At 46.9% G+C, this 27136-nt stretch overlaps 1 protein-coding gene and 1 long non-coding RNA gene across 3 annotated transcripts in view; one reads left to right on the forward strand and one right to left on the reverse strand.

Moving 5' to 3' along the window:
- Nucleotides 1-27136, forward strand: part of NHERF2 (NHERF family PDZ scaffold protein 2) — an 835001-nt gene that overhangs the window by 716816 nt on the left and 91049 nt on the right. For both annotated transcript variants that reach the window (XM_069647323.1, XM_069647324.1), the window contains one exon: nucleotides 7988-8053. In XM_069647323.1, the coding sequence (XP_069503424.1) occupies nucleotides 7988-8053 (66 nt within the window). The remainder of the gene's footprint in view (nucleotides 1-7987; nucleotides 8054-27136) is intronic.
- Nucleotides 5278-27136, reverse strand: part of LOC138569389 (uncharacterized) — a 116586-nt gene continuing 94727 nt past the window's right edge. The window contains exon 2 of the long non-coding RNA XR_011303231.1: nucleotides 5278-5556. This is a non-coding gene — a long non-coding RNA (uncharacterized lncRNA). The remainder of the gene's footprint in view (nucleotides 5557-27136) is intronic.

Raw genomic sequence — 27136 nt, forward strand, 5'->3', positions numbered from 1 at the left:
TACCAGGAGCAAAGCTTCCAGGGTCCAGTACAAAAGCAAATGAACCAGATTCTGACACTGGGCAGACTCCAAGGGAATCGATCCCCTAATGTGCACTTTGGATGACGTGCTCTCCTTTTTGGCGCACCTCTCTCATTCTGGCATGCAGGTGGACACCTGCCGCACATACCTTGCAGGAACTCGGAGGAGGGCATTTTTTCCTCCTCCAACCCTGTCGTCAAACATCGGATGGGTCTCGCAAGGCTCTACCCGCCCGTCAAGAGACCACACCCGGTGTGGGACCTTAACATAGTCTTGGGCGCACTGGCGCACAAACCGTTCAAGCCAATGGCGTCCGTGGACATCAGGCTGGTCACCATCAAGACGGCCTTACTAGTCGGGATTACCTTGGCTCGTAGAGTCAGCGAGATCCAGGCGCTGGTAGCCTCTGAGCCATATACCACCTTTCACAAGGACAAGGTAGTCCTGCGGACACACGCGGCATTTCTTCCCAAGGTTCAGTCTGCTTTCCACTTGAACGAGGAAATAGTCCTTCCTACGTTTTTCCCTGATCCCAAGGACGAAGCACAGAATGCTGCACTGCCTGGATGTCAGGCGTGCCCTGAAATTCTACTTGGACAGGACCATGGGCATCTGCAAATCGAACGCCCTGTTTGTCACTTTTGGAGGCTCAAGACCAGGCTATCAGGCCTCTAAGGCTTCCATATCCTGCTGGATTGTCTCTGCCATCAAAGAAGCATATGAGGGCCAGCACAAGCCGCTCCCGGCCAACATGCATGCCCACACAGTCAGGGCCAAGGCAACGGCCATCGCATTCCAGCGCCATGTCCCTTGGCAAGTCATAAGCAGCGCAGCCACTTGGGCCTCTCCCTCAGCTTTCTGCAAGCATTACTGTTTGGATTCCGGCTCTAGATCTGATGGAGCCTTCGGACAGGCGGTTCTCAGGAACCGATTTGCTTAAGGAGAGTCTCCTCTTCACCCTGGGGCTACAATCACTTGTAAACGCCCATGCAGTATGGAGGAAAGGGTACAGGACGTAAGAGTAGTTCTAAGTTACTTACCGTAGTGACTAACATACTCTAAGTCCATAGTCCCATTTCCTCTATACGTCCCACCAGCCCCCCCCCCTAATAATACTGGTGTCATTGGGCAATGTTAAATCTATTGTCAATGCGTCAATGAGGACTGAGGTGTGCCGGCGGAGTCAGGGCGTGCATGCTCCCTGGGCCACACCCCCACGCGCCTCAACATTTAAATGGGAAGATGTTTTTTCTGGTGAAAAAGGTTCTGTCTCCCATGCCTTGGAAATGGGACTATTGGCTAAGAGTACGTTAGTCACTACGGTGAGTAACTTATACATTTTTATTGTTGTTGCTTATGCAGTAAATCTCCCACTTCTTGGAAGGGGAGTGGATATAGAGTGAAGACTTGAATACAATTATGAATACGGAGCTGGATCGCTCTGAAGGAGCAGTACCTCATGCTAAATCAGCATCCCCAAAGTTGAGACAGAACATTTCTAAGTTGAGGTTGGAAGACATTTGGCGAGCTGTGTATGGGGATGAGAAGGATTTTCCCATTTACTATTGGGTGCATAGTGTTTATACGAGAATTGATTACGACTTAGCATCCTGATTGCTGGGAAGTTATCATGGTGTCTGGCCACTGCCCAGTGATATAAGAACTAGCAGAGCTACGGAAATACCCACGGGTGAGGAACTGGTCACTGTCACCGCGTTTATCAAGAGACCCAGTTATGGCGCAGGAAATTGAGACACAAACTTTGGAATTCTTCAGACAATAGCCCCCCCGAAGCAATGTCTGCCAACACTAATTGGAACTTGTTTAAGATTTTAATGAGGGATTATCTGCTAGCTGCTGGAACTGCGCCGGCTAAATTATGTTCCAGGGAGCATGAAAAACTATTGAGCAAATTGTAAGAGTTAGAGGAGAATAAACTAACAGGTTCCAGGAAAAGAGGGGACACACATTGTTCAGGGTGCTGATAAATACCATTCTATTGAACAAGGCGGAAAAGTCTCTGTTGGGTGTGAAAGATTGTACATGAAAAGTAATAGGACTAACCGGTTTCTGGCACATTATCTGAGGGTAAACAATAATAAGGCATATATACTTGCAATTAGGAATGATGCCATCTAGCAGCAATTTAGTGAAGTTGTATTACAGTAGGCTTTACAGTGCAGACCCACAGTCTGAGGACGACCAAATATGCCACATAATTGGGTGGCTATGCCTACTGTAACATGGAATTTGAGGGTTCAGTTAGAATACAGAAATAGGAGATTCCGAGTCACTTGCACCAAAAAAGAGCAGCAGCCCAATTCACAAAGGGCATCTGAATGAGCGTATCTTAGATGAGTTTATTCAGATACGCTTTTCCCCCCTTTGCTCCTTTGCACAAATATGGGCGCATTTCAAGGCATTTAAAAGCGAATCCCGAATTCACAAACTGGAGATGCTTTTAAATGTCCTGAAATGAATCGTCTCTGTGAACCTTTTGAAATGGGAGCACGAGGTGGGGTAATTGTCAGGATCACATTTTTTCATTTTCTTTTTTAAAGCTGAACAGCCGCAGGTTTGATTGACGCTGTCATACTTGCATTTCTATCTCCCAAACAGGGATGGAAATGCCTTTTTTTTCTCAGTTAGAAATGCACTCCCAGCAACCATGTGAATGATGTGAGCCTGTCGTACATTAGTTGCAGGAGCAAGCTCCTAACACTAATTAATGCAAGGGTGCAGCACGGCACATCTTTGCACTATTATCCAGCCCCTCCCAAAATGCCCAAGACACCTTTGAGAATAAGGTGACCAAAGCATTTCAGCAATGAGTACAGAGCATCCTTTTGAGAATCTGTCCCTCTGCAATTTCTATCTTAAAACAGAATGAGCACCCTGGACACGATGGCTACTGTGCACAATTCTATAAACCGTTTTCAGGTGTGCTGTTGGTCCTTCTTTGGAGTAGGTTACCTTGTTTCTCAAATCTGGGGAGGCAACCAGGATTGTGGCACAAGCAACAATTTCAGTGATCCCCAAACCGGGGAAAGACCCAGGAACGTGCCGCTCCTACATATTAATAGCATTACTACATTTTGATTGTAACATTTTTACTAAAATTTTGCTGACTTGCCTGGTACAACTTGATGAAGCAGGCTTCATGAGGAACAGGCAGACCTTTCATAATGTTGGAAAGGTGGCCCAACTGCTTGACAAAATGCATATGTTCCGCAGGTCTGTGTCCATCCTGCTCTCTGGATTCAGAGCTCCATCAATGAATCCATAAATGTGCTTTGTGTGGGAGAAGACTTCAGAAAATGGAATAGTATCACAAGATGACAAAGACAATTGAAATGTAGTTTGAAAACCTTTTTATTTTACTAGTTAGGATAGTGTAACGGATACGTTGCCCTAGCTATAAGGTGGGAAATGTTCCCCATCACTCATGGGGTGGGAGTCCACAGCAACGATCTGACAATCAGCGGTCGTTGGTCTCCATCGGAGTCCAAACTACATATCGATCTTTTGGAGCGGAGGGCAATCAGACTAGCGCTGAAGGCCTTCCTCCCCTCTGAGCGGGGAAAGAATGTCCTTATAATGACGGACAACACAGTGGCCATGTACTACATCAACAGGAGAGGTGTAGGGTCACTACCACTGCGCAGAGAGGCAATGCAGCTCTGGTTTTGGGCAATTCAAGAAGGAATCTCCCCATCAGCAGTTCACCTAACCAGAGAGGAGAACACGGCTGTGGATGCCCTGAGCAGGCAGAGCACAGTCTCCCACGAGTGGGAGCTAGCTCAGGAAGTCCTTCAAGAGATCTTCACCCTTTGGGAAACCTCTCTAGTGGATCTGTTTGCGACCAGTGTGAACCAGAAGTGCAAACTGTGCTGCTCCAGGGAATTTTCCCCTAGAGGAGTTCTAGGAGACGTGTTTGTGATGTACTGGGAATTTCCACTCCTGTATGCGTTTCCTCCATTCCTCACGTGATCAGGAGGTTGATACAGTTCGGGAAACACATGATCCTAATTGCCCCTTATTGGGCCTGGAGGACCTTCTGGACATGTCATCTGCCCTCCAATACCTCTTCCACAAAGAGAGGACCTTCTCTTGCGAAAGGAGGTCCGGGTTGTCCATCCAGAGGTCAAGACACTTAGCCTTCATGCTTGGAATCTGAGAGGCTGAGATACAAGGATTGGGACCTCCCGGATGACATAATGGAGATTTTGCTTTCGGCCAGAAGGCCAGCAACAGTCTTTCTACCGTTGGAACACATCCTGCAACTTGTGCAAAGACAAGAATATAGATCCTTTTCTGTGTCCATCTTTAGCCAATCTGAGTTCCAGGTTGGCACGATTAAAGGCTATTTGGTGGCGCTGTCCATCTTTAAGCGCTCATCGGAGGAATGTTCATATTTCAAATTTCCACTGGTGACACAATTTCTAAAGGGGCGCACCAATGTGTTTCTCTCCCCTCCCATCTACTTTCCAGGTTCCAACTTGGGACATTAATCTGGCATTAAAATGTCTTATGTGCACCCTTTGAACCTTTGCACTCGTGTCCTTTAAGGTGGTTTACCTTTAAAACCATTCTCTTGGTAGCCCTAACTTCAGCCCGTAGAGTGAGTGAGTCGCAGGCACTTGCATCAAAGCCACCCTTTACTATCTTCCATAAGGATTGGGATGTTCTGAGGGTTAAACCCTCATTTTTACCTAAAATTATTTCTGATTTTCACATACGACAGAACATTGTTTTACCTTCTTTCTATCCCCGGTCTCATCCTGGCAAGGAGGAGGAGAGAACACAGGTTGGACCCTCTAAGAGTGTTGAGGTTTTTACATATGTAGGCTGTCAAACTTCGCATTGATGATCAGCTTTTCGTTGGCTATACAGGCCACAAACTGGGTCAGGGTGTGACGAAACAGATCTGATCCAGATGGATCATTCTGGCTGCAGGCATGTATCCTCCTGGAGGGTTAAGAGCCCATTCTACCAGGGGCATAGCTACCTCTACAGCCCTGCGAAGGAGGGTACCGATAAAAAGTATTTGTGAAAATAGGGAGATCAAAAGGGGCAATCCAATTTTAAGAATCGATTTCTAATTAATAAGCAAACAACTTAAATATTGTGGGTGCTGGGGAGGATTACAGGCCCTGACACAGGGCTTGTGACAAACATGAAACAGAAAAAAGTGTCTAAATCTAAAGACACTACCGTCCCCTGCACACCTTTGGAACTGATACACAGTCAGTCAAATGTATTTAGAATTTTTACTTCAAAAAGGTAAGTAAATATTTAGGCAAAACAAACAGGTTTCACAATATGTTGACCAGAACACTTCTGGTTGGCATTAAAATACATAAACATACAAATATTCAAATAAGGCCATCATAAAGGAGAATGATCTTGAAAACAACAGAAATGGAACATTTGTTATAAAATTAAGCAAACAATAACCAAAAATGTTATTCTTGTGATGTTCTGAGGAGCTCTACGCGTTTCGGGGAACAACCCCTTCTTCAGGAGCAAAATAGTCTGTAATTATATACATTAAAGAAGCATCAGTGTCAATATCATATTTACAATGCACACAAAATTGGAGAAATCCAGAAAAAGAAGATATATATAAAATATAATTTTTAGAAAATGAGACAATCCACATATATGTAATCACAATAGTACAGTTACAATCAGAGAAAGTATTTAATGACATAACCATCCACCATCTCATAGGTGTGACTCCAAGAAAGAAAAATAATGGGGCCTCAAACGGGCACTAGGATTTATATATAAATCAAAAGAAAATGTTACCTGTAAAACAAACTGATAAAGGAACAAAAGATTGATACATTCACAGCAACAAAGACACTGAAGATCTAATAGCAATAAGGATCCAATTCCAGCTAGGATACTTGGCTAATTCCAAATTTTATTTATTTTATTTTTTGTTTTAGGTCCTTTTGACTCGAACCAATTGTATTTCGGTCCTTTTTATTCAACCCTTTCACCTATAACAGTTCTAACTACTATTGCCAACACTATTTCCCGGGAAAGGAACAGTTGTATTTTCTACAGATCTTGCACACAGGTCACTTCAAGGGACACAGTCGCAACAAAGTGTTTCAGTGTAGAAATTCCCTGCCTCCTGCACGTGGCATGATGGGGTTAGCCAAAGAGAACTTTCCATGGCGTCCTCAAGGTCCAGCATCACACAATGTGGCAGCACGAAGCTCCTTTGGCTACCCCACGATCCACTCCTAAGGTTAGTCAGGGGACTCGTAGTACTTGTGAATACATTTAAAAACTTCATTGTGTGGGTGTAGCTCATGCATTATAATTGAAAATCCTTTGTTGGAGTATTATGGTTTCCCCTCAATTGAACTAAATTTGAAACTCCTGTAGTAGAAATACACTCTAAGCAATGGAGGCCTTCTTCAGGACTAGCAGAATTTAAATACAATTAAAAAATGCGTCGGCATAACTTACGATTTTTCTGTGCTTTGCGGGAGCCGATCTAGTTCCCCACTCAGAAAATTCTCTGTATGTAGGGTAGGCAACGGGTACAACCCTATGCAAGCACTCGAAGTAAAAAGTAATTTTTGGTTGTGTATACGGTTAGGTGTCCAGTTTATTAAGGCAACATAAACTAAGCTGACCTTAACACATCCACATATATCATTTCCTCTGAGTAGTGTGTTGGTAAGTGACAAATATATGGTACAATTTCAACTTAGTGTTGTTGACTCCAGATTGACGTAATACTATATAAGGAGCAATTAGCACTGTTGGCCCGGGATTTTTGATGTCCCACTTAGGAACCCAGGTGCTCTTCTTTTGATGCTTAGTTACATGGATCCTGTTATGAATAATAAAGAATAAAATTTGGAAGAAGGAGCTATGTAAATGTTCTGTTTAAAAATGGAATGGATACATGTTCCTTCTACTCGTGGGATTTGGGAATTCGGCATTCAGCGTTCGGGCTGAATTATTTTGGAAGAGGATCAAAGGCATTTACAGAACTGCAATTTGGGCATTACCCAAAACTTTCATCCATCATTACAAGTTAATTGTGGGGGGTTAGGGGGATGGCGGATCGCTGCCCTCTTTTTTTGGGGGGGCATTGGCGTACTTTCATCTGTTTCACTTTAAATTCTCTGAATTAAGTCTCAGGGTCTGCAGCAATATTTGAGTTTTCTCTTCCTTACTATATTGAGATACTGCTTGGTAAGGTCTCCTCACAGTAAAAACTGTGAAGCAGATGATGGACGAGGGGGTAGTGACCCTATTACTTCCTGGTTATCTTCATTATACAGAGTCCTAGCTTTCCTCATCAGTCATAGTTTCCCACTCTAACTTCCACTGTACTTTGGTGTGGGGATGGAGTGATATTAGAAGTCAAGTGGGTTGATCAAAGCATGAAGAAAATAGGTACTGAGACTCAGACAAGGTCTGAAAATCTTTCTTCTACAAGGTTTTTGGAAAGGGTGAAAAGGGAGTATGTCCTGGGAGTCTAAACCTTCACCAGAACTGCGCAGAGAAAGACTAGTACTCCCTTACTCGCTGTATTGAAGTTTAGCAGGCAGTTTTGGTTCACATGTAGCTTGCTTATCAGCCCCATCGCAGATTGATCATGGTGCATTCTGGGAGTTCAGTAGGCCACCCAGAGGCTTGAGAGTAAGGCTGTCATAGGTCACTCATCTAGAGTGACGCTTTCCAAGCTTTTACCTCACATGTACATGCATAAGAGTGCCTGTGCTTGTCTGCACTCAGAAAGAGTTTAGGGTCGGAGAAGGAACCATCTATTATAGTTTTCAAAGTTTGCATTGAATGTCATGCTAGTTAATTAAGAGTTGGTGCATGTTCTGTATCTGCTTTATGTGCAATTGGAAGGGAATTTGGGAAGATTGGCAAAGTCTGTTAGGTTCTCCTCATGGCCTCCCACTCAAATGAGTCATTTCTTCTACAGGTGAATGGAGGGTCCTCCACTTCCTCATCTCACAGTGACCTGCAGAGTCCTGATAAGGAAAGCGAGGTAAGACGAGCCCCACACCCTGTAGCTTGCTTCATGACTGACCCTGCATGTGCTCCTCACTCCTTTCAGCTGCATGCGCACACTAAGCGGAAACCCTTCTGAATGGGGTTCTTTCCAGAGGCAGACGCGTGAGGAGAGTCTGGTTGCACTGCGAACAAGAATTGCAAATCAATATATTTCATCCCTTCAAAATATGCTGGGCCGCGTCTATGGGGCGACTTTAAAAGCACATATCTCCAGTGTTGCTCGCTGTCCAAGCTCCGGTTTCATGTTACAAAGCAAACCGCTTCCGCTAATGAGGCTTGAAAGATGACTGGGAAACAAAGATTTTCCTAGACTATCACTGCACAGCTCACCCTTCCACATGTCTGGAAGCGGCTATCTTGATCAAACCCGCAAAAGAGAAAGGGTGTTGACCACGCTTTTCCTCTACGCAAGGATTTTCACTGATGCGCCTGTCTATACTGCAGTCGACACACTCTGAGGGAAGCCAGTGTTCAACAAAAACTGCTGCAAATCGTTAACTCGGCAACATATGAGTAAGTATCTCTTTTCGGAAGTGATTCCTCACCCGGGAACGTCATAACGGTGCACACCTTCTTGCTGAAGACCTTAGCATAACGAAAACATTAGCTGACTAACTCGCAGTCAATATTGCAAATAGAAATTGCCACGGTTTGCACCAATACAGTGCCGTCTTTCCAGTAGGCATGAATTTATTTCATTTATTTCATTCATTTAAACAAACACATAAAACAAAAGTACAGAGAAAGTCCATTATTCACGTACATCCGTATTATAGAACAGGGAAGCAACAACTAGCTTCAGGTCCGATGGGACTCTCGACAGGTCAATACAAATGGATAGATAGGATGGTGGGGGTACTCAAACCACAACCCACCAGTATGCAGCCCCTGCCACCCTGAGTACACCACGGATCTATCTTGACCCTTTGGATGATTTGGAGGTCAGACATTATTACAAGACCTGGGCCAGTCTTTTGACATAACCATGCCAGCATCTTATTCCTCAGGGCATCTCTGGGTTCATATCCCACTGAGGTCTCTACATTGGTGATTATAAAGTTCCTCTGATACATGACGGCACTCTTCGTGAAATCATCTGCAATTGCGGGCATAGGTTTTACCAATATTCAGCAACCTCAGTAGACAATATTTGGGGCTAGAGGTATTCTATTGAGCTGGTAATACAGGGACTTGGACAACCTCTCCTTCAGTCATCAATGCTGGAAAATGTAGTTGGACTTGCTTCTCAACAATACTGGGAACAGCAGTGGCAGGAGCTTGCTGATTCAGTAAGAATGTTCGATGTTTCAGTTTCTTTTTTCCAACAACACTTTCACAAGCTCCAGCTTTACAGTTGTCTGGCAAAAATTGTCCAGAGTATCCGTAGCAATTATACCATTCCAGTCCCCCACGAGTTGACTTTTCCAGGGAGGAGCTGGGCAATTCAGATTACATCGAGTTGATTGGGAATTTTGATTTATATAGACTTGAGATGTCTGATTGGTCTTGTCAATGGGCTCAGTCTGTAGATGACAATCTTATTTTGTTGGCTGAATCTGTACTGCCGCTGTACTGCCGCTTGTCCATTACATCAAGCCAATAGCAAAGAATCTTTAAAGGTTTTACATACTTTGAACTCTCCCATTAGCTTGCCCTTAATAGACAGCCATTGTCTGAGAGAGAGATGTGATCTCCTATCCTGCAATCTTTGCTTCCTTTGGGCACTCCATGCCATAACCTCTATTAGCTGCCAATTCTTGGGCTGGGGGACGTGGAGGTACGGGGGGGGTCATACATGTATTCACAGGTAGGGTGGGAAGTGTACAGACTTTACTAGCTTTAACTCTAGTTTTAGACCGAATCCGGACAATAAGAAATGAGGAGCAGTTAAAGCTCAATTTGGACCAGAAACAATCCACTCCGACAGGAACTTAAAGTATATGTACCTCAGCAGTCCCAAAGCCCATTCCCAGGATATTACTTAATATGCATTAATCCCTGCAGACTCACCAGAGTAAATGAGTGCTCCACCGGCAAAACCAAAACAGCAAGGACACCACAGCGAGAACCCAGCTGAAAAGCGCTGCAGCAGCCCAGACTGACAGGGAAAAGCTGCAGTGCAGAAATGTCCCGCGGACAGCATAGGCTCTCGGAGCAACAATCCGTGTCAACAACAAAGCACTAGCTGGTCCACAGGCGGCAGGGAAGGCACCTCGGGGGAACACCTCATGAGCACACAGGACACCTCAGTCCTGAGCCTCCAGGCCCACAGAGAGGGGCCTCAGTCGCCACGCGCCAGCAAGCCAGTGGGAGCAGGGTGGAGGTACCCACAATACAAAAAGAATTATGTATGGTGTGAACATCTGATGGGTTACTGTAAAAGGGGACCATAACATCAATGGGGTACAACTGGGATTAGTTTAGAAGGAGATAATTGCAGGCAGATTTCAAATATTAAAAGACCAGGACCGAGTACGCCACAGTATGTTTTCCATGTCAGATGGAAATCCAGCTCTTGTGGCCATTTCAACATTTGTAAGTGTCCTCTCGATTATCACTGTATTCAGTCTGGTGTGTAAAGAGGAATGGTAGGAATCGGCGCTCTTTTTCTTACCTTTTTCATATTTACCTCATTCCCTTATATGTTCTGCAATGCCCTAATGAAAATATCAGTTTTGGTGTAACATTGGCTTTCCTCCCATTGGGTCTACGGCAAGATAGAGCAGCAGTAGAAAAATCAAATTAGGTTTGAAACAGTGTGGTTGAGATGGGGTATGTTTGAAAAGTGTCTCTCTAACAACCTTTCTGTGTTGCGTGTTCGGTAAAGATCACCCTTTCCAGATGAGTGGTAGGGTGAGTTGCACAGTGACACTGTGACAGTCGGGGGCAACATACCATTTGGCATGCTCTGCCTGAGAGTATGACTGAAAGGACTAGCCCAAAACCTTTCCCAAACCCCCGAACAGAGCAACTTGTTAAGAACTAACAGATCCCAAAGAAACAGGGTACTTGGGACTTCCTTCTCCCAAGTTGATTCGGTATAGAAATCCAAAACCGGGAACGGATTCCAGAATGTCTTTCAGGGATTCATAAAAGGATACACTGAGGAAACACTAGCACATTCACAAAAGACCCCTTAGTCAACATGTGTAGACCATTGAGGGGAACCTATCCCAACCACCCCCCGCCCCTCCTAGCAGCTCTGCTTGTGAAGCAGAACAGTTTTCTTCCTCCGCAGTAGCTATATTTAAGGAGAGAAATATTTCGTCCCCACCTCCCCAAAGGAAGAACGGTTTTGTACAGGTGGGTTTTCCTGTACCTTGTGATGGCTTTGCAACACCAGACACCCACAAAACGAACTTAGAATGGATTGTGTCCTCCCACGTATTCCTCATCTTTTGACATGTTTTCCAGCCTCAGCTGCTTCAGAATTATTTTTTTCAGCAGAGGGTGCTGTGCGTCATTTCCATCAACTCGATGCTCTACAGTCAGGACTGGATGCTGCTGACATCAGTAGATCATGGCGACAAGTACCATACTACGCAGATTTGCGTGGTTGAGAAAGTCGGGATTTGCACCCGACGTGCAGTCCAGACTTCTCAATATGCCTTTTGTCGGCTCTCCGCTGTTTGGCAGCAAGGCTGATGAAAGCCTGGAGAAGCTGCAGACCTAAGGCAGTGGCAAAATCCCTTAGCGTCGCAATCAGACAGCCTCAACAATCTTACCCCAGTGGATCTTCTTGGAGGGGTAAGTCCTTTCGCTTCTATTCCTAAATTGGTAGAGCGAGGGGACAGGCCAGTCATGGTGGTCAGGAGAGAGGTACTAAGTCTGCCCAAACAGCGGTTGCTTTGCCATCAGCCACTGTTAAAGCCACCTCATAACCTCTGAGATCTTAATACAAAAGACCCCAGTGGGAGGCAGACTGGCTCAGCATCTGCAAGAATGGCGGGGCATTACATCAGATTCTTGGACATTAGAAACTGTAGCCCAGGGTTACTGTCACCTATTCGTAAAAAGACCTAAAAAATCATTCAACAGGGAGCCACTCACCCAAGATTCCAGATCCGTTCCATGTGCAGGAAATGTTGAGCCTGCTAGAGAAAGGTGCTATAGAACCACTACCTATAATTGAATGGAATGGAACACAGAGTGGTATTCCCCATACTTTCTAATCCCCAAGAAGGATAGGGGATTGAGACCCATCTTGGACTTCAGAAGATACTTGAACAAGTTCCTCAGGAAGGACAAGTTGAAGATGGTTACCTTATTTCAGATCCTTCAGCCCCTCCAGTTTCAGGATTTTATGGTCTAATCAGACCTTCAGAATGCCTACTTTTATGTGCCCATCAATCGCAAGCACAGAAGGTACCTGAGGTTTGCGGTTGGTGGGTCACATTATCCGTTTCAAGTTCTGCTATTCAGGCTGACCTCGCCCACGGGGGGTTTCGGCAGGAGAGGAAGGGATTCACATCTACCCCTACCTGAACAATTGGCTGATCAGAGTTTTCCCGAACCGGCCCTAGAAAATCTCAGCATCACCTGCCATTCTCTCCACAGACTGGGCTTCTCCCTCAATTACAGGAAGTCTCACATGATACCATCTCAAAGACTCCGGTTCATCAAAGTAGTCCTGGATGCATCCTCTGGGAAAGCCCTGTCACCTGAGGTGAGAGCTCAACCCATTCTGCAGATGGTCACCAAATTCCAGAATGGCCAACGTCTTCCGGTCTTCGAATTTCTAAGGTTACTCGGTCTCATGGCATACTGCATTTTCCTGGTGCCAGAGGCTCGACTGACAATGAGAGCACTCCAATGGGCTCTCGTGACTCGGTGGTCTCAATTCTGAGGCACGGTGTCCAACCTTCTTCAGGTTCCAAGCAGAGTCGCATAGGCTCTCCTGTGGTGGGCCTGTGAGGACATAATTCTGTAGGGAGAACCATTTTGGCAACCATGGCCAGAGATAACCGTAGTGACGGACGCCTCACTCATGGGGTGAGGAGCCCATGCCCACTATCTGACAATCAGTGGTTGTTCTCCATCAGAGTCCAAACCTTCAACCTTTTGGAGCTGAGTGCAATCAGACTAGTGCTGAAGGCCTTTCTGCCTTCTGTGCCGGGAAAGAATGCCCTCATAATGAGGGACAACTCGGTGGCCATGTACTACCTCAACAAAAGAGGAGGGATAAGATCACTACCACTGTGCAGAAAGGCAATTCAGCCCTGTTTCTGGGCAATTCAAGAGGGAATCTCCCTATCAGCGGTTCATCTAGCCGGAGAGGAGAACACAGCGACGAATGCTTTCAGCAGGCATAGCGCAGTCTCCCACGAGTGGGAACTAGCTCAGGAAGTCCTTCAAGAGATCTTCACCCTTTGGGGAACCCCTCAAGTGGATCAGTTTGCGACCAGTGTCAACGGGAAGTGCAAACTGTTCTACTCCAGGGAATTTCCGCTGAGAGGGGCATTAGAGCGCGTGTACGTAGTGGACTGGCAGTATCCAATCCTGTACGCGTTTCCTCCAGTCCCCGCCATTTCTCAAGTGATCAGGAGGTTGAGAAAGTATGGGAAATCCATAATCATAATTGCACTAGATTGGGCCAGGACGATGTGGTACTAGGACCTTCTAGACCTGTCCATCTGCCCTCCAATTCGTCTTCCACAAAAAGGGGACCTTCTCTCACAAGAAAACGGTTGGGTTCTCCATCCATTGGTCAAAGCATCAACCTTCAGGCCTGGTTTCTGAGATGTGAAGATATAAGGATTGAGACCTCCCGGAAGATGCAATGGAGATTTTGCTTCCAGCTAGAAGGCCAGCAACAAAATCTCTATTGCTGCCACTGGAACAAGTAGTGCAGCTGGTTCTGAGAGAAGAATGTGGATCCTTTCTAATGCGACACGCCTATGGTGTCATCATTCCTACTGCATCTGGCTAATCTGGGGCTCCAGGTTAGTACTATCAAGGAATACTTGGCAGCGCTTTCTATTTTTAAGCGCACGGCTGAGCAAACCTATTTTAAATGCTAATGGTCATTCATTTCTTAAAAGGGCTCACTAATGTGTTCCCTACAGTCCCCTTTATGGTCCCTGTTTGGGATTTGAATTTAGTATTAAAGTTCCTCATATGTTTGAGCCACTTCACTCTTGCCCATTGAGAATACTTATATTGAAAACTATCGTTTTAACGGCTATAACATCTGCACACAGAGTGAGTGAGTTACAGGCCTTGTCATGTAAACCAGTTTACTTGTGGTAAGAGTCTGACCTACCTTTCTAAAGGGGTTTCCGATTTTCATATTTCACAGAAGATGGTATTGCCAACTTTTTATCCTCTGCCTCACTCTAGAAAGACTTCACAGACTAGACCCTAGACGAACTTTCTATTTGTTTCGCTAAATTAAGAAAGGATGATAAACATTTTATCAGATACACCAAGCTTAAATTGGGCCTTTCAGTTACAAAGCAAACTTTATCCCAGTGGATAATTTGATGCACTAGAGGATGTTATAGGTTAGCTGGTAAATAGGCCCTGGTCGGCTTTCGAGCACACTCCACAAGGGGCGTGGCTACTTCGAGGGGTGCCGATTCAGTACATCTGTGTGGCAGCCACTTGTTAGTCTGTTCACACCTTTACAAAATACAATTGCCTGGACTGAGTCAGGGCAGGAGGTGGGATTTGGAAAAGTTGTGCTCCACAGCATTCATGCCAATCCTTGAAATTTCTTGTTTTTTACGACTGATGGGAGGATATCCTAAAATGAGGACACCATCCATTGGATGGTTACAAGTTACTTACCCCTGGTGACGTTCTTTCGACTAGATGTTGCTTCCATGTATTACTCATAGCCCCCCCCGTCCTACCCCCTCAGTAGAATTTCCATGCATTACACCTTCCATTTCTTGAGCGCCTGGTATCTGCGACCTCACAAACGCTGGTTATTCTGTGGGATGAAAGGCGAAAAAACTGAACTGAAGTAACAGGCACAGTGCGTCCTTTTTATACTATCGGTGACGTCGGCCTTGAGAGGAGATGGAGGCCCTTGAAGGACATGGATACGACGATGATGATGCCGAGCACTCTGTAACGCAAAAAGAAATCATAATCAGCTGATATTGGAAGGAGATAGCATAAAATGCGGAATACGTTGGAGGAACATCTAGTCAAAAGAACGTTACCAGGTTAAGTAACTTGTTCTTCTCAAGCTTTCTTTTTTGTTTTTATTTGCCATCCCTCATATCTAATCCTTTCAAGGATGTTTCGTGTGGTGAATCAAGGGAATTCATCCCTTATCCCCAAGCCCACTCCCCACCCCTTAGCGCCCTTGTGAGGCTAGGGATTTGAGCCCGCTCTGCAACACCCTCCCTAGAGTATGAGGCAGTGGCACCGCTAGTGACAAGGAATGTGCTTCCACAGAGGTTACTATAGACTTTTTTTTATTAAATTAAACAAAAACCTATATATCCCTAACTCTAAAGGGTTTTCCCTACCTAAACTATGGAAACTCAGGTGCTCGTCAGGAGGTCTGTGTGAGTCCAATCGAAAAGGCACCATCCCGGTCATAAAAGATCCTATTCTAACCCTCTCTCTACAACAGAACTCTATAGTCAAACTTTATACTCCAGGAGAATGACTCCCTTCTCCTGGATGTAAAGCATCCAAACTCCTCTCGGGTTGCTCAAAACAAAAGTTCCAGGTTCTCCATAACTCAATGGAAAAAGAACAGTCACATAAACTTCTGGTGTGGCTAGGAGAATGACTCCCCTCTTCTAGCTGTTCTCCCTCCTCCCCCAACACTGCCTCCCATGTCTATCCCAGTTCTTGAGGAGATGTGTTGCTCCTTTTTGGAGGTATTCAGTCTCTCGGTTTTGCACACATTTCGATCCGCCACACTGGGACTATGAAGTTCTTCCCCGGAGTCCCTTCTCACTCCCCAGTCCCCCGCTCCTGCGGAACTAAACTGGGGAATTGTATCACAAATTGGTTCAAGGTTCTCGCTATCTTAAGGGAAGGCAAAGTTAGGGTCATGAACTGAAAATACGGTCCTCTTGACTGGATCTGTTGTTGACCAATTAGCACTGGGTAACAGTCGAGTTGACTGAAGATGATTGGGTTTGGCCCAATGGACCAGCCCTAGACTATTCTGGGGTGTGTTCTATGATTGTCTCGTTTGGGCAGAGTTTTTTCCCCAGCTATTTCATGTTTGCATAGAGAAGGAAAGCATAAAATATCTGGGCCTCCGACCCTTTAGGGCCCCTCGTTTGTACTTTCCAGGGTCGATCGGTTAACCTTCCTTTTATGGTGTTTGGGGTCTTAGGTGTCACGGCCAGCACATCTTCTGAATTGCTAAGGTAGTTGTTTTCAGTTCACACTATTGCTGCCTTAAGTTTAATTAAATATCTCAAGAGTTTCTTAAACAGCTTGTCCGCTCCCACCCGCACTTCTGGTAACTCGCGTTAACTGTTTTGGGATCAGGATTCTTCACTGGGTCCGTAGGATTTTGGAAGATGCAACCAGTCTTCTCTGTTCTCGGGCGCAAAGCAGCAGTGTTGCTAGGTCTGGAAAAGATCTGGGGCTACGCTAATGTCAGTGCTGTCGAGACTCTGGGCTTGCTAGCCTTTTGGTTGTAGCCCCTGAGATTCTATCCGGGGCTACAACCAGAAGACACGAAACTATAGCCCCTTAAGCCTCCCCACCCCCAGGAACGCCTCTGGCACAGAGACTTGGAGCCTCACACTGCTATTGTCTCCGATATAGATAGTGGCTTCGCCCGTCCTTCTCAAATGGGCCCTGGGTGCTACCAGCACTGTGTAGTATTCCCCGGCTTGCTGTAACTTCTTTGTAGTAAGCTTGGGATGGTGGTGTTGGCATAGTTGTCAGACCCAATGGTCCACCCACTACAGGTCATGCCACCGCCGTACACTCTGCCTTTCTGTTGGGGCCTCTGGGAGGATGCTTTCTGCTCGTCAGGAAAATTAATCTCACCGGTGCAAAAGGCCTCTCGTTCTTGGTTGCAATCTCATTTGTCAGGTACCAAGTATAGTTCTGATAATGTTTGGGGTTCTGTCTTTTTACAGAACAGGTGGTCCTGTGCTTCCTTCTGCGATTGATTGCCAAACACTTCTTGTTCTTTCTTACTCTCTCAACCTCCTCTTTCTCCATTCTTAGCCCTGCAGCCTTGACTCACTCTTCATCCTTCTTCCAGCTCTCTCTCTCTCGCTGGTTCTCTCTTTAGTACTCTCTGCAGTATCCTGCCATCTTCGTTTATTTCGGACGCCCTGATATAGTAGGGGGTCCCTGGCGTCGTGTCCTTTCCATTGACTACAGTTGTTCGGGTGTTTTCCCGCTCGTTTGTAGTGTTTTTAGGAGCTTCTTCGTCTCTGTACCTAAACCATCAGGGTAGTTCAATGTATTAGAAAGGATTTTAGACTCCTATTCAGATCCTTTAGTCAGCCTACCGAGTTGGGGTTTATAGGGACTGTGCATCCCAATTGCAGCCTTATACCCAGGAACGGATTCCTTCCCGCATGTTATCGCCCCTAGGGGGGCTATTGGTTAGTGGCCTCACCCCTATAGCCTCATGGGAAGGGTTTCTCCCCTTGGGAGAGAAGATGCTATTTGAAGGATCTTCAGACCTCACTGGGACAGACTCCCCTTTTGGGGGAAAAAGACTCAGTCCTGTGAGGAACTCGCTAAAGCTAGACACACCATTGCCTACATGGAATGTTATACAGTTCCAGAGACTTAACAACCAAGACTGGGACAAAGAAACACTTAATAGACCTCATTATCATATTGAAAAAGAACATGTCCCTTTAAATCCAAACATTCAGTCCACTAGGACGTTTGTGTTGAATAGCATATGCTCAACAAGCAATGAGGGGAGAGAGGAACATATACGCAGGCACAGGAAGACCCCGAGCTGCGTAACACCTGGTAGCAGCAGAGTAAGCGGAAGCCACGAGACCCACGAGATTCAAACTTGCATGGGATTGGAGAGAGGGACACTAGCGCTAAGGTGAATCACCAGCGTGAGAAGCCCAAAGGGCAGGCGCCCGGAAGAAGGTGTTGGCGAGACCACAAACGATCAGTGAGGTGGACAGCCGGTCCACAAACTATTGCAGAGACCACCAGAGGTATAATGCAGCAGGATGTCCAGTCACTCATCGGGACACAGACGCTGTGAGGAGAAGAGCCAGAGAAAGGAAACTCTGGCGAAGCTATGCCGATGGCGTTCCATGATAAGAAAGGTCATTGAGGTACATGGCTCGTGAAGAGGTTCTCCCTCACAGTCGGAGGTTACAGGGATAACGGGAAGCTGAGAGGGAATCATTATACTGTGCAACCAACTCTTCTAAGTAGAAATGATGAGACAAACCCAAGTCTGAAGCTGAGCAATATAAAGTGCTGTGGTACAAGAGAAATGTTTCCTAAACATCTGTATGTTAAGAGAAAAGAACAGTGAATAACAATGCCCTGGAAAAAAGGGAAGGAAACTTGACATGCCTTACAAGAGGATTATAATGATAAAGAGAAGGTGTATTATGAGCCGGAGTTCAGAAGAACTGTCCAATTGAACTGTGTACAAAAGCAAATGGGACAGAACCAGTTTATTTATAATTGCCTTGGAGGGAAGGCCAACCAGAAGACTAGTGTTTGTCAAGAAGACACTGAAAGCAGCAACCAAGAAAACAGAGCATTTAAAAGATCCCTACAAAGAATTATCAAGGAAAATGGAAACTTCAATAGTCCAATTGAAGAGTTACAGAGACTAATGCATAAAATTACAAAAGACTATCTGAAGATTGTGTATTAATCAGGAATCCCAGAGAGTGATACTAGAAGTATCCTCAGGAGAAGGGAGTCATTCTCCTTATCGAAGTTAGTTTTCCTAGTGGTATGGTCAGTTGGGTTCGATTTGGACAGTGGACCTATTCCTTTGGAAACTCATACATGACGAACAAGCACCTTACTTAGTATCCTAGGCAGGGACCACCCATAGTGATAGGGAAAGTCAGGCTTTCTAATTTTACTTTAATTCAATTTAGTTAAAAATGTCCAAAGAGTGTACGCGTTGTTCTTCTGACTCGCCACATTCCCCAAGAACATTTGTTATGCCAACCTGAAACAATTTCCATGCGATAGTCTTGTTTTCCTTTTGCTTACTAAAACCCTTAAAACTTTTTTCTGGTGTCAGTAGTTGTGTGTTCCCTCGGCCATGTGATGATACCAAGAGCAAATCTTTGCTTAAGGAACCTTTCAAGCCCCTTTAGCCGGAAGTATTACTCCAGTCTGCTGTCTACATGGATTGTTCACAGGCCAGCTCGGTTTGTGGAGCCCTTCAACTGTTTATCTTCTGTGTAGTGCTGCATTTGCTGACTTCCAAAGAGCCTGCCTTAACGACTCCTCAATGACCCCAGGGATTGTACCATGAATATTGCTGTACCTGAAATAGTGGTAGTTCTTGGCATCTTAAAATATTTGGTTCACCCTGTCAATCCACTTGTTGCATTAGATAACATATGGCATGTAGTACATTAACTTAAGGTATGATGGCGGGAAACGCTGAACAGGCCAACGAGGCTGGGATCAAATTGTGCCCAGGTGTGTGTGTATATAGTCACCTGTAAATCCGCCCATAAGTGGGTGGCTCCTTCACTGGCATTCATAGGTAAATTCTGGCTGTGGTCCTGTTCCTTTGTTCTTTGTTTTTATTTTTATATGGTTTTACAAACCTGTTCCTTTGTTCTGAGCATTGGCAAGCAATACGAATGTACCTGCCTGCTTCCCACGATCCTCTCTGAAAGAACGGCCATAGAATATTGTCACAGAAACTCAATTGGACAGGTAGTTTTGCCTCCACCTTTGGCTGTCTCACATCCTGACACAGCCCTGTCTCTGCTGTACTCTTCAATTTCTGATACGCTTGATGCTCTTGCCCCTGTCATGAGGATCCGTTTGAAGTCCAAAGCCAAGTGCAATTCCTGGTATGACTCTGACCTAGCTACACTTAAACGTAAGTGTAGGGCAGCTGAGAGAAAATGGAGGACTTCTTGTTCATCCTGTGACAAACTGGCCTGTCGCCTGCTACAAAGACAATACCGACTCTGTCCTCTAGCAACAACTCGGCCGACCTCTTTAAAATCTTCAAGGAGTGGCCAACCCTGCTGCAGTCTCTACCCCTCCTGTTGCCTCCCAGGCTCTTTGCAATGCCCTTGCCTCTCACTTCATTTAAAAAACCCAGGACATCCTGTCCACCCTCTCCACCCACACCCCTCCCCTTGCCTTTCCATCTGTGCTTGCTGACCCTCCTTTAGCCACCCTCCTACCCTCCTACCATCCTTCTCATCCTTTGCTCTTTTCACCCCTGACAAGGTCGCTAGACAAGTCCGATCTATGAAAGCCTCTTCAAAACAGGTACATCCCTGTTCCTCTAAAACTATCAAGGACCACATTGACACCCTTGCTCCGGCCCTTGCTGATTTTTGCAACCACTCATTTGCCTCTGGATCCTTCCCCTCCCCTCTGAAGCACTCCTTTGTGCATCCTCTTCTCAAGAATCCCACAGCTGATCCTTCTTGTCCAGCTAACTATCGCCCAATTTCCATTACTGCCTTTCTTGGCAAACTCCTGGAAAAGTTGGCCATCTCTCAGCTTAACCTTCATTCCATTTCTGTTGGCTGTCTCCATGACTACCATTCTGGCTTCAGAGCTGCCAGAAGCACGGAAACGGCTCTCCTGAACATCCGTGAAGATCTGCTCTCCAACCTTGACTCCAACATTCCCTCTGTTCTCATCCTCCTCAATCTGTCTTCTGCCTTCGACACGGTCAACCATACCATCCTGCTCAACCGTCTCTGTGAAAACCTAGGTATCACTTATCAGGCTCTGGCCTGGCTGTCCTCTTTCCTCCCAGATCAACCCTCCCAGGTCCAACTTAGGTCCTTCCTTTCATCTATCTTCCTCTCTACCTGTGGTGTTCCCCAGGGGTCTAACCTCTCGCCCTGGCTTTTCATCCAATACCTGGCAACTCTGGCCCACTGCATTGCCAATTTCTGCTCAAATTATTTCCAGTGCTACGCTGACGACACTCAACTCATTTTCAGGCTGCCCTCTGCCACCTCCTCTCCCTCTCTCATCTCTGATTGCCTAACTGCCATTCAAGATTGGTGTGCCGCAAATGATCTTTGTCTGAATGTCAGCAAGACCGAGATCCTCCTCATCGGCACACCTTCACCATCCTTTCCCCTCACTCTCTGGCCGACCTCCCTTGGCCGCCCTCCTACCCCCACCTGCGAGGCTAGGAACCTCGGGGTCATCTTTGACTCCGCCCTTTACTTCTCCGCCCACATCTCTGAGGTCTCTAAAAAGTCAAATTTCCGACTGCACCTCCTCAGAGGTACTCTGCCTTTCCTCTCCTTCTCCCAGAAGCTCATGGTATCCCAAGCTCTGGATCTCTCTATCTTGGACTATTGTAACAGCCTCTTTCTAAATCTACCTGCCTCTACTCTCTGCCCCCTGCAACTAATCCAGAACAGGACTGCAAGGCTTGTCCTTGGCCTCAAGCCCTGGTATCGTATCTCTCCAGCTCTGAAATCTCTCCACTGGCTCCCAGTGGATGCAAGGATTAAATGCAAAACCCTCTGCATTGTCCACAAGGCTTTCTGGGGCCTGGGTCCAAAATACGTTCAGTTATTCCTCCGCAAATACCTCCCCTCTCGAGCTCTTCGCTCCTCTACCTCCAACTCCCTCAGTGTCAGTCGTTTTTCAAAGAAACGAGCTGGGGTAGCTCTGTCTTCGGCTGGGGCCTCCCTCTGGAACAGCCTCCCTGCCAGTTCCTAAACTTGAGGAGAACCATCTCTGGTTCTGGAAGCACCTCCAAGACCTTCCTCTTTTCTTCTGCCTTCGCTCCCCCTCTTCCCTGCTGATCTGTCCTCTCTTGGCACTGTGCACCTGGTCACCCTCTGTCCTTCGGGCCCAAGTACCTGCTCACCCTGCCACCCACCCACTCTGCCTCTGGGCCACCCTTGCACTGGGGTCTGAATCTGTACCCATAATGCCCCCCCTTTTTCTTCCTGCACTTATCAGACCTACCCTGTCTGCTGTCTTAAACCTAGCACTTGCAAGTTGCTGGCTGCAATACCACTGTTTGTTGACTTTATTATTTATTGTTGTTTATCTGTTTCTCCTCTGCTTCGCACTTTCCACTTCTCCCCCCTTCCATTCACTTTTCCCCTTCCACCCCCCCCCCCTCTCATGCACTTGAGTGTTCTCAATGTCACTGGGCCTAGTAAGATCACTGTTTTGTTCTCCCCTGTTCCCCTCCCTTGTCGCGCTCTGAAACACTTGTGTACGAGCGCGATAGAAATAAAATATCAATCAATGGTTGCTTTTACATTGTAAACCAAGTTACAGCTTTTATAAGATTGGAGTGCTGAAATATGAACTTGGGGTGCCCCTGTAATTTTTGCTTCCTTAAGAAAATGCTAGCTCAGTTATTTCTTGTGTAGTCGCCATAACATAGTGCTGTCGTAAGAGCAGGGCAATAGTGTCCTTATGTAATATCTAACTTTCACTACCACTTCAGTATACCTGAGAGTTCTAAAGAAGTTAATACCATCCCTACAAATACCTTATTTTTGGTGAGTGTACATGCGTCAGATAATTGTCGAAGTTTGGCTGGGAAAAACATATTGACACTCCTTGACATGTAGACTTCAGGATGTGACTCTGTATTCCATTAAATCCATGCAACTAGGTCATTACAGTGTGGTTGCTCCAATGTGCCTGGAATAACTCCACCCGATGTGGAGTTGCATGTAACAACTCCATACTAAAGTTAATGAAAATGGGTAGAATAAACAAGTGGCTCTGTGTTGTGAACTATAACGCAGACCATAAAGCCAGGAGAACGGGAAATGTCTAAAGTGTAAGGATGCCAACCACCACAATTAAAACCTATACTATTCTGTATTTGGCAAAGCGGTTGAGGCCATATACTTAGATTCCATAGTATAGATCTGCACATGGGTGACTATCAATTGCAGGGAAATCTACCACTCAGGGGGTTCAGAATCACATCTGATGGACCACAAAAGCGAAGTTCGAGTTGGGTACTCTGATGTGACTCTGAACACCAAGGTGGAATATTTCCCCCTTGATTTATGATCTCCCATTTTCGATTTTATGTTTTGCATGGCTGTCATGCAACGAATTCTGCCTTTCAAAATAAAGTTAAATATTACCGAAGGGGCTCCTGAGATGGATCATTCATTCTAAATGACTTGCCTCTTACTGTGCTCCTCGCCAATTTAATACGGCAGTAAGACACTGAACCTTATACATATTATTCGTTATTTCAAGTGCAACCAAGAACAATATTCAAAGAATACATCTTTAAAGTTTACCTGCACATATTCAAGATGTGTTAATACTAGTCCAACCAATGTGGCCAAAGACCTTTCTTTTGCAATTTAGTATATGATTGACCTCTGGTCTGATATGAATACAGACTAGCTGCATTAGTCCATCTAAAACCAATAAACCATTAAGTGCCTTCACACAAAGTGCATGTGCATAAAGTGCAATAGAGCCTGGCCAAAAAGTACAAACGTATCAATGACGGACAGCGTAAAAATACATGAAATAATATTCAACACATAGTATTGTTCATGATACACACATCCACATTTCAGAGAAACGTAGCATTGAAACAACATTAATTATAGATTGAATTTGCTGGTATGGGGGAAAAGTTCTAACGGAGGCTTTATTCATAACGAACTACTGGGGTCATAGTTTCCCATTGTTCACCTTACATGGCATTTATAGGTGTAGGGGTGTATTTTGCTTTGTTGTGCATTCCTTCCCCCTATTACTATTTGTGGTAACCAGGTTCTCTATGTCCTACATGCCTACACGACCACTAAATGTGAATACACTGTGGAACTCACTCCTATCGAGTGAGTAGTAGACACAGCATTACTTCTTCCTGAGGCGTTTAAGCGTGGCAAAAGAAAGGTAGGCTCTTTTCTGAGTGCCGCAACTACCAGGTTCCCTTGCGTCTTGCATGGGTAATGCGGGTGCGCTGGAAGTGAGCTCTGGGTTTCTGTGAGCAGTCGGCGGGAGCAAGCACCTTGAGGAGGGACCCGTCGAGTGTTTCTTCTGGGTCAGCAGCATATGGGCAGGTACGTGACTTCACTGCAGTGAAATATTACTCACTTGTATTGGATTTTCACTTGTATTGCACTACAAAGCGCTATACAAAAAAATGAGACGGTACAAATAATGTAAAATGACATGGAGTATACAAATTAACTGGCAAGGGAGTTTTCAAGTGAGAGTGGAAAACAGGAAAAGACTAGAGGGAACGTACAGGGGGAAGGGAGTGTGTTTCAGTGTTTAAGGGCAAGAAGGGAGAAATAGATAGGCCACCAGGGGGCGCAGGCAACATGGCTGCCTGAGCCGCGAGCTCCGTACCCAGCCCCGGGTAACTGTTGGTAGCGAAGAAGAGTGGGGGCCCCACCCTCCTTGAGACCCCCCCACGAGATTGTGGGAACCCTCGGCCCCCAGCTGGGTCCAACTCCGACCCTCGGCCGTGCGGGCTTCGCCGAGTTCGGCCGTCCGAGGGCTTCGCCGGCCCCTCCCCCCACGCCCTGGAGCGGGGCTAGGCCGTGGCCGCGGCAGACACGCCGGACCTGGAAGAGGAGGGTCCAGACGCGACTCGGAAAACGCAGGAGCCGAGGCGGTGACTGTACGTGAGACCTGCGGCCGAGCGAAGAGACAACCCGACGCCCAGACCCGCAGAGCAACGCGTCGACCCGGCGCTAGAGGTGAGAGCGCCCCCGGCGCACCTGCGTACCCCGAGCACATCGCGGGAGGAGGCACCGGAGGCACGCCAGAGGGCCCCACCGACTCCAGACCACCAACTTCTTGACTGGGCCACGTTCCACATACGGAAGCTTCGGCCTGGCTGCGCCCATCGCTTGGGATCGCCATCGGGGGGGCGTCCGCCCACCGGGTGCCTGCCCGTCCCACCACCGGGGCCGCCAACTATACGCTGCACTCTCCCACGATGAAATTTGCGGGTTGCACAGATCGCGCCAACCACAGCCACCGGGGCACACTCCCATGAGCTGGAGGGAGACCCTCGCCAAATACCAATTTGTGGCTTCCGAGGGCGAAATGGCGGCAGGGGGCACCTCCGCCCCTCCCCCCGACCTGGGGGCTATACAAAACAATATTCAGATAATCCTAGAAGAAATACGTGGGATGAGAACTGACATGGGGGCTAAATTGGCAGACCTCACAACCAAAGTCACCACCCTCGAGGACCGGATGGAGGGGGTCGAAAATAACCAGCTCTCCACAACCCTCCTCGAGACCCAAATGGAGATCAGGTTCCAGGACATGCAACGGCGTGAGGAGGAACTTCGGTTCAAAGTGGATGATATGGAAAACAGAGAAAGGAGGAATAACCTACGCATTTTTGGGCTGGTGGAATCCGAGGGCGAGACCATACAGGGTCTGGAGGGTAAAGTACTGGATATTATAAGGATTGTCCTGGGCGAGAGTGCCGGAGGCGAGATCAAATTTGATAGGGTCCACCGAGCGGGTGGAGGAGGCAGGGGCCCGCGATCAGTGCTGGCTAGACTGCATCACTACAAAGACAAAGCCAAGATCTTAGAAAAGGCGAAAAACCTAGGCAATATCCAATACGGGGACTCTAGGGTGTCTATTTCAGGACCCCTCAGCCCTCACCCTGCTAATGAGGAAAAAATGTGGCACCCTCACAAGATGGCTACAGGGGAAGGGGGTCAGATACCGCTGGGGCCACCCCTTTTACTTAGCGTTTGAATGGCAAGGAGAGAAGTATCATCTGGTCTCGGAGGGGGACATTCAGAGGGCCACAGATGACCTGCTTGGCGACGTGCCCGCTTCCTCGGGCGGCAGAGTGGGTGGCACCCAAGATCCCCCTAGAGGCCCGGTCGGTCTGGGAAAGCCTAGCGGCAAGTCTAAGGTCAAGGGTACCCGTAAATTTCAGAAAACAAGACACCCATCAACGGCCTCCGAGGACCACCCAAACTCATGACTATACCACTTGCCCAGGGGTTGAGGAACCCTACTGATGCTCCTGTATTCTATGCTTTAGCAGAGCTGGAAAATGAGGCCCGGCCTCATGAAGCCGAGGCCGGGCGCCACGTTGGCGTGAGGTTCAAACCGCCAGGTTGGAGGGCAGGAAGCAGTTTGATGCAATGTTAATGGTTTGGTTGTGTTTCTCCCGGTGTGGGAGTGGGTTTGGGCCTTGGGGCGGGTGCGGGGGCCGGGGGGTTCACGGGCCCCAGTGCTGACCACCCTCACCGAGGTAGAAGTTGGGGACAATATATATGGAAGAACAAAAGATGGGGATCCCTAATATAAGAAATACCCGGGGCTGGGGTAAGAGTCCTTGGTGGTTCGTTGACCAACCCCGACATTAGTTGGGGGGCGTGGACGGACGCCTTACAATGAAAGGGAAAAGGGAGTGGGGGGGAGGGGTGGGAGGGGAGGATTGGGTGGGGGAGGGGAGGAGGGGAACACAGGGGAAGGGAGGGGAACACAGGGGAAGGGAGGGGGGGTAATAGCCGAATCAAACTAGGGTTTACAATGCAGACACAGGTTACAGGACAACTCCACGACACAGGACAAACAGAGGGGGCCTCCCCATATGACAATGGTTGAGGGCAAGATAGGCACACTTAATGTCAAGGGCCTTAACTCCCAGAACAAGAGATCCCTGACGAGTAACATGTTTCGCAAACAACAACTAACGGTACTCTTCCTCCAAGAGACCCATTATAGACAGGGCAAGGAATCACCCATAAGGGGAAGGGACATTGGATCCAATTACTGGGCCTCGCACAGAAGTTCGAAGAAGGAGGGGGTAGGGATCCTCCTGAATAAAACGTTCCACCTCTCCAATAACGAAACCAAGAGGGGCTTTGGGGGGCGGTTCCTGGCAATCAAGGGCACTCACGAAGGCGAACGCATCACTCTGGCTACCCTCTGTGCACCCAACTCGGGCCAG

This window comes from Ambystoma mexicanum, chromosome 2q, assembly GCF_040938575.1.
Source record: "Ambystoma mexicanum isolate Mex_15411 chromosome 2q, UKY_AmexF1_1, whole genome shotgun sequence".
NCBI classification, from domain to species: Eukaryota; Metazoa; Chordata; class Amphibia; order Caudata; family Ambystomatidae; genus Ambystoma; species Ambystoma mexicanum.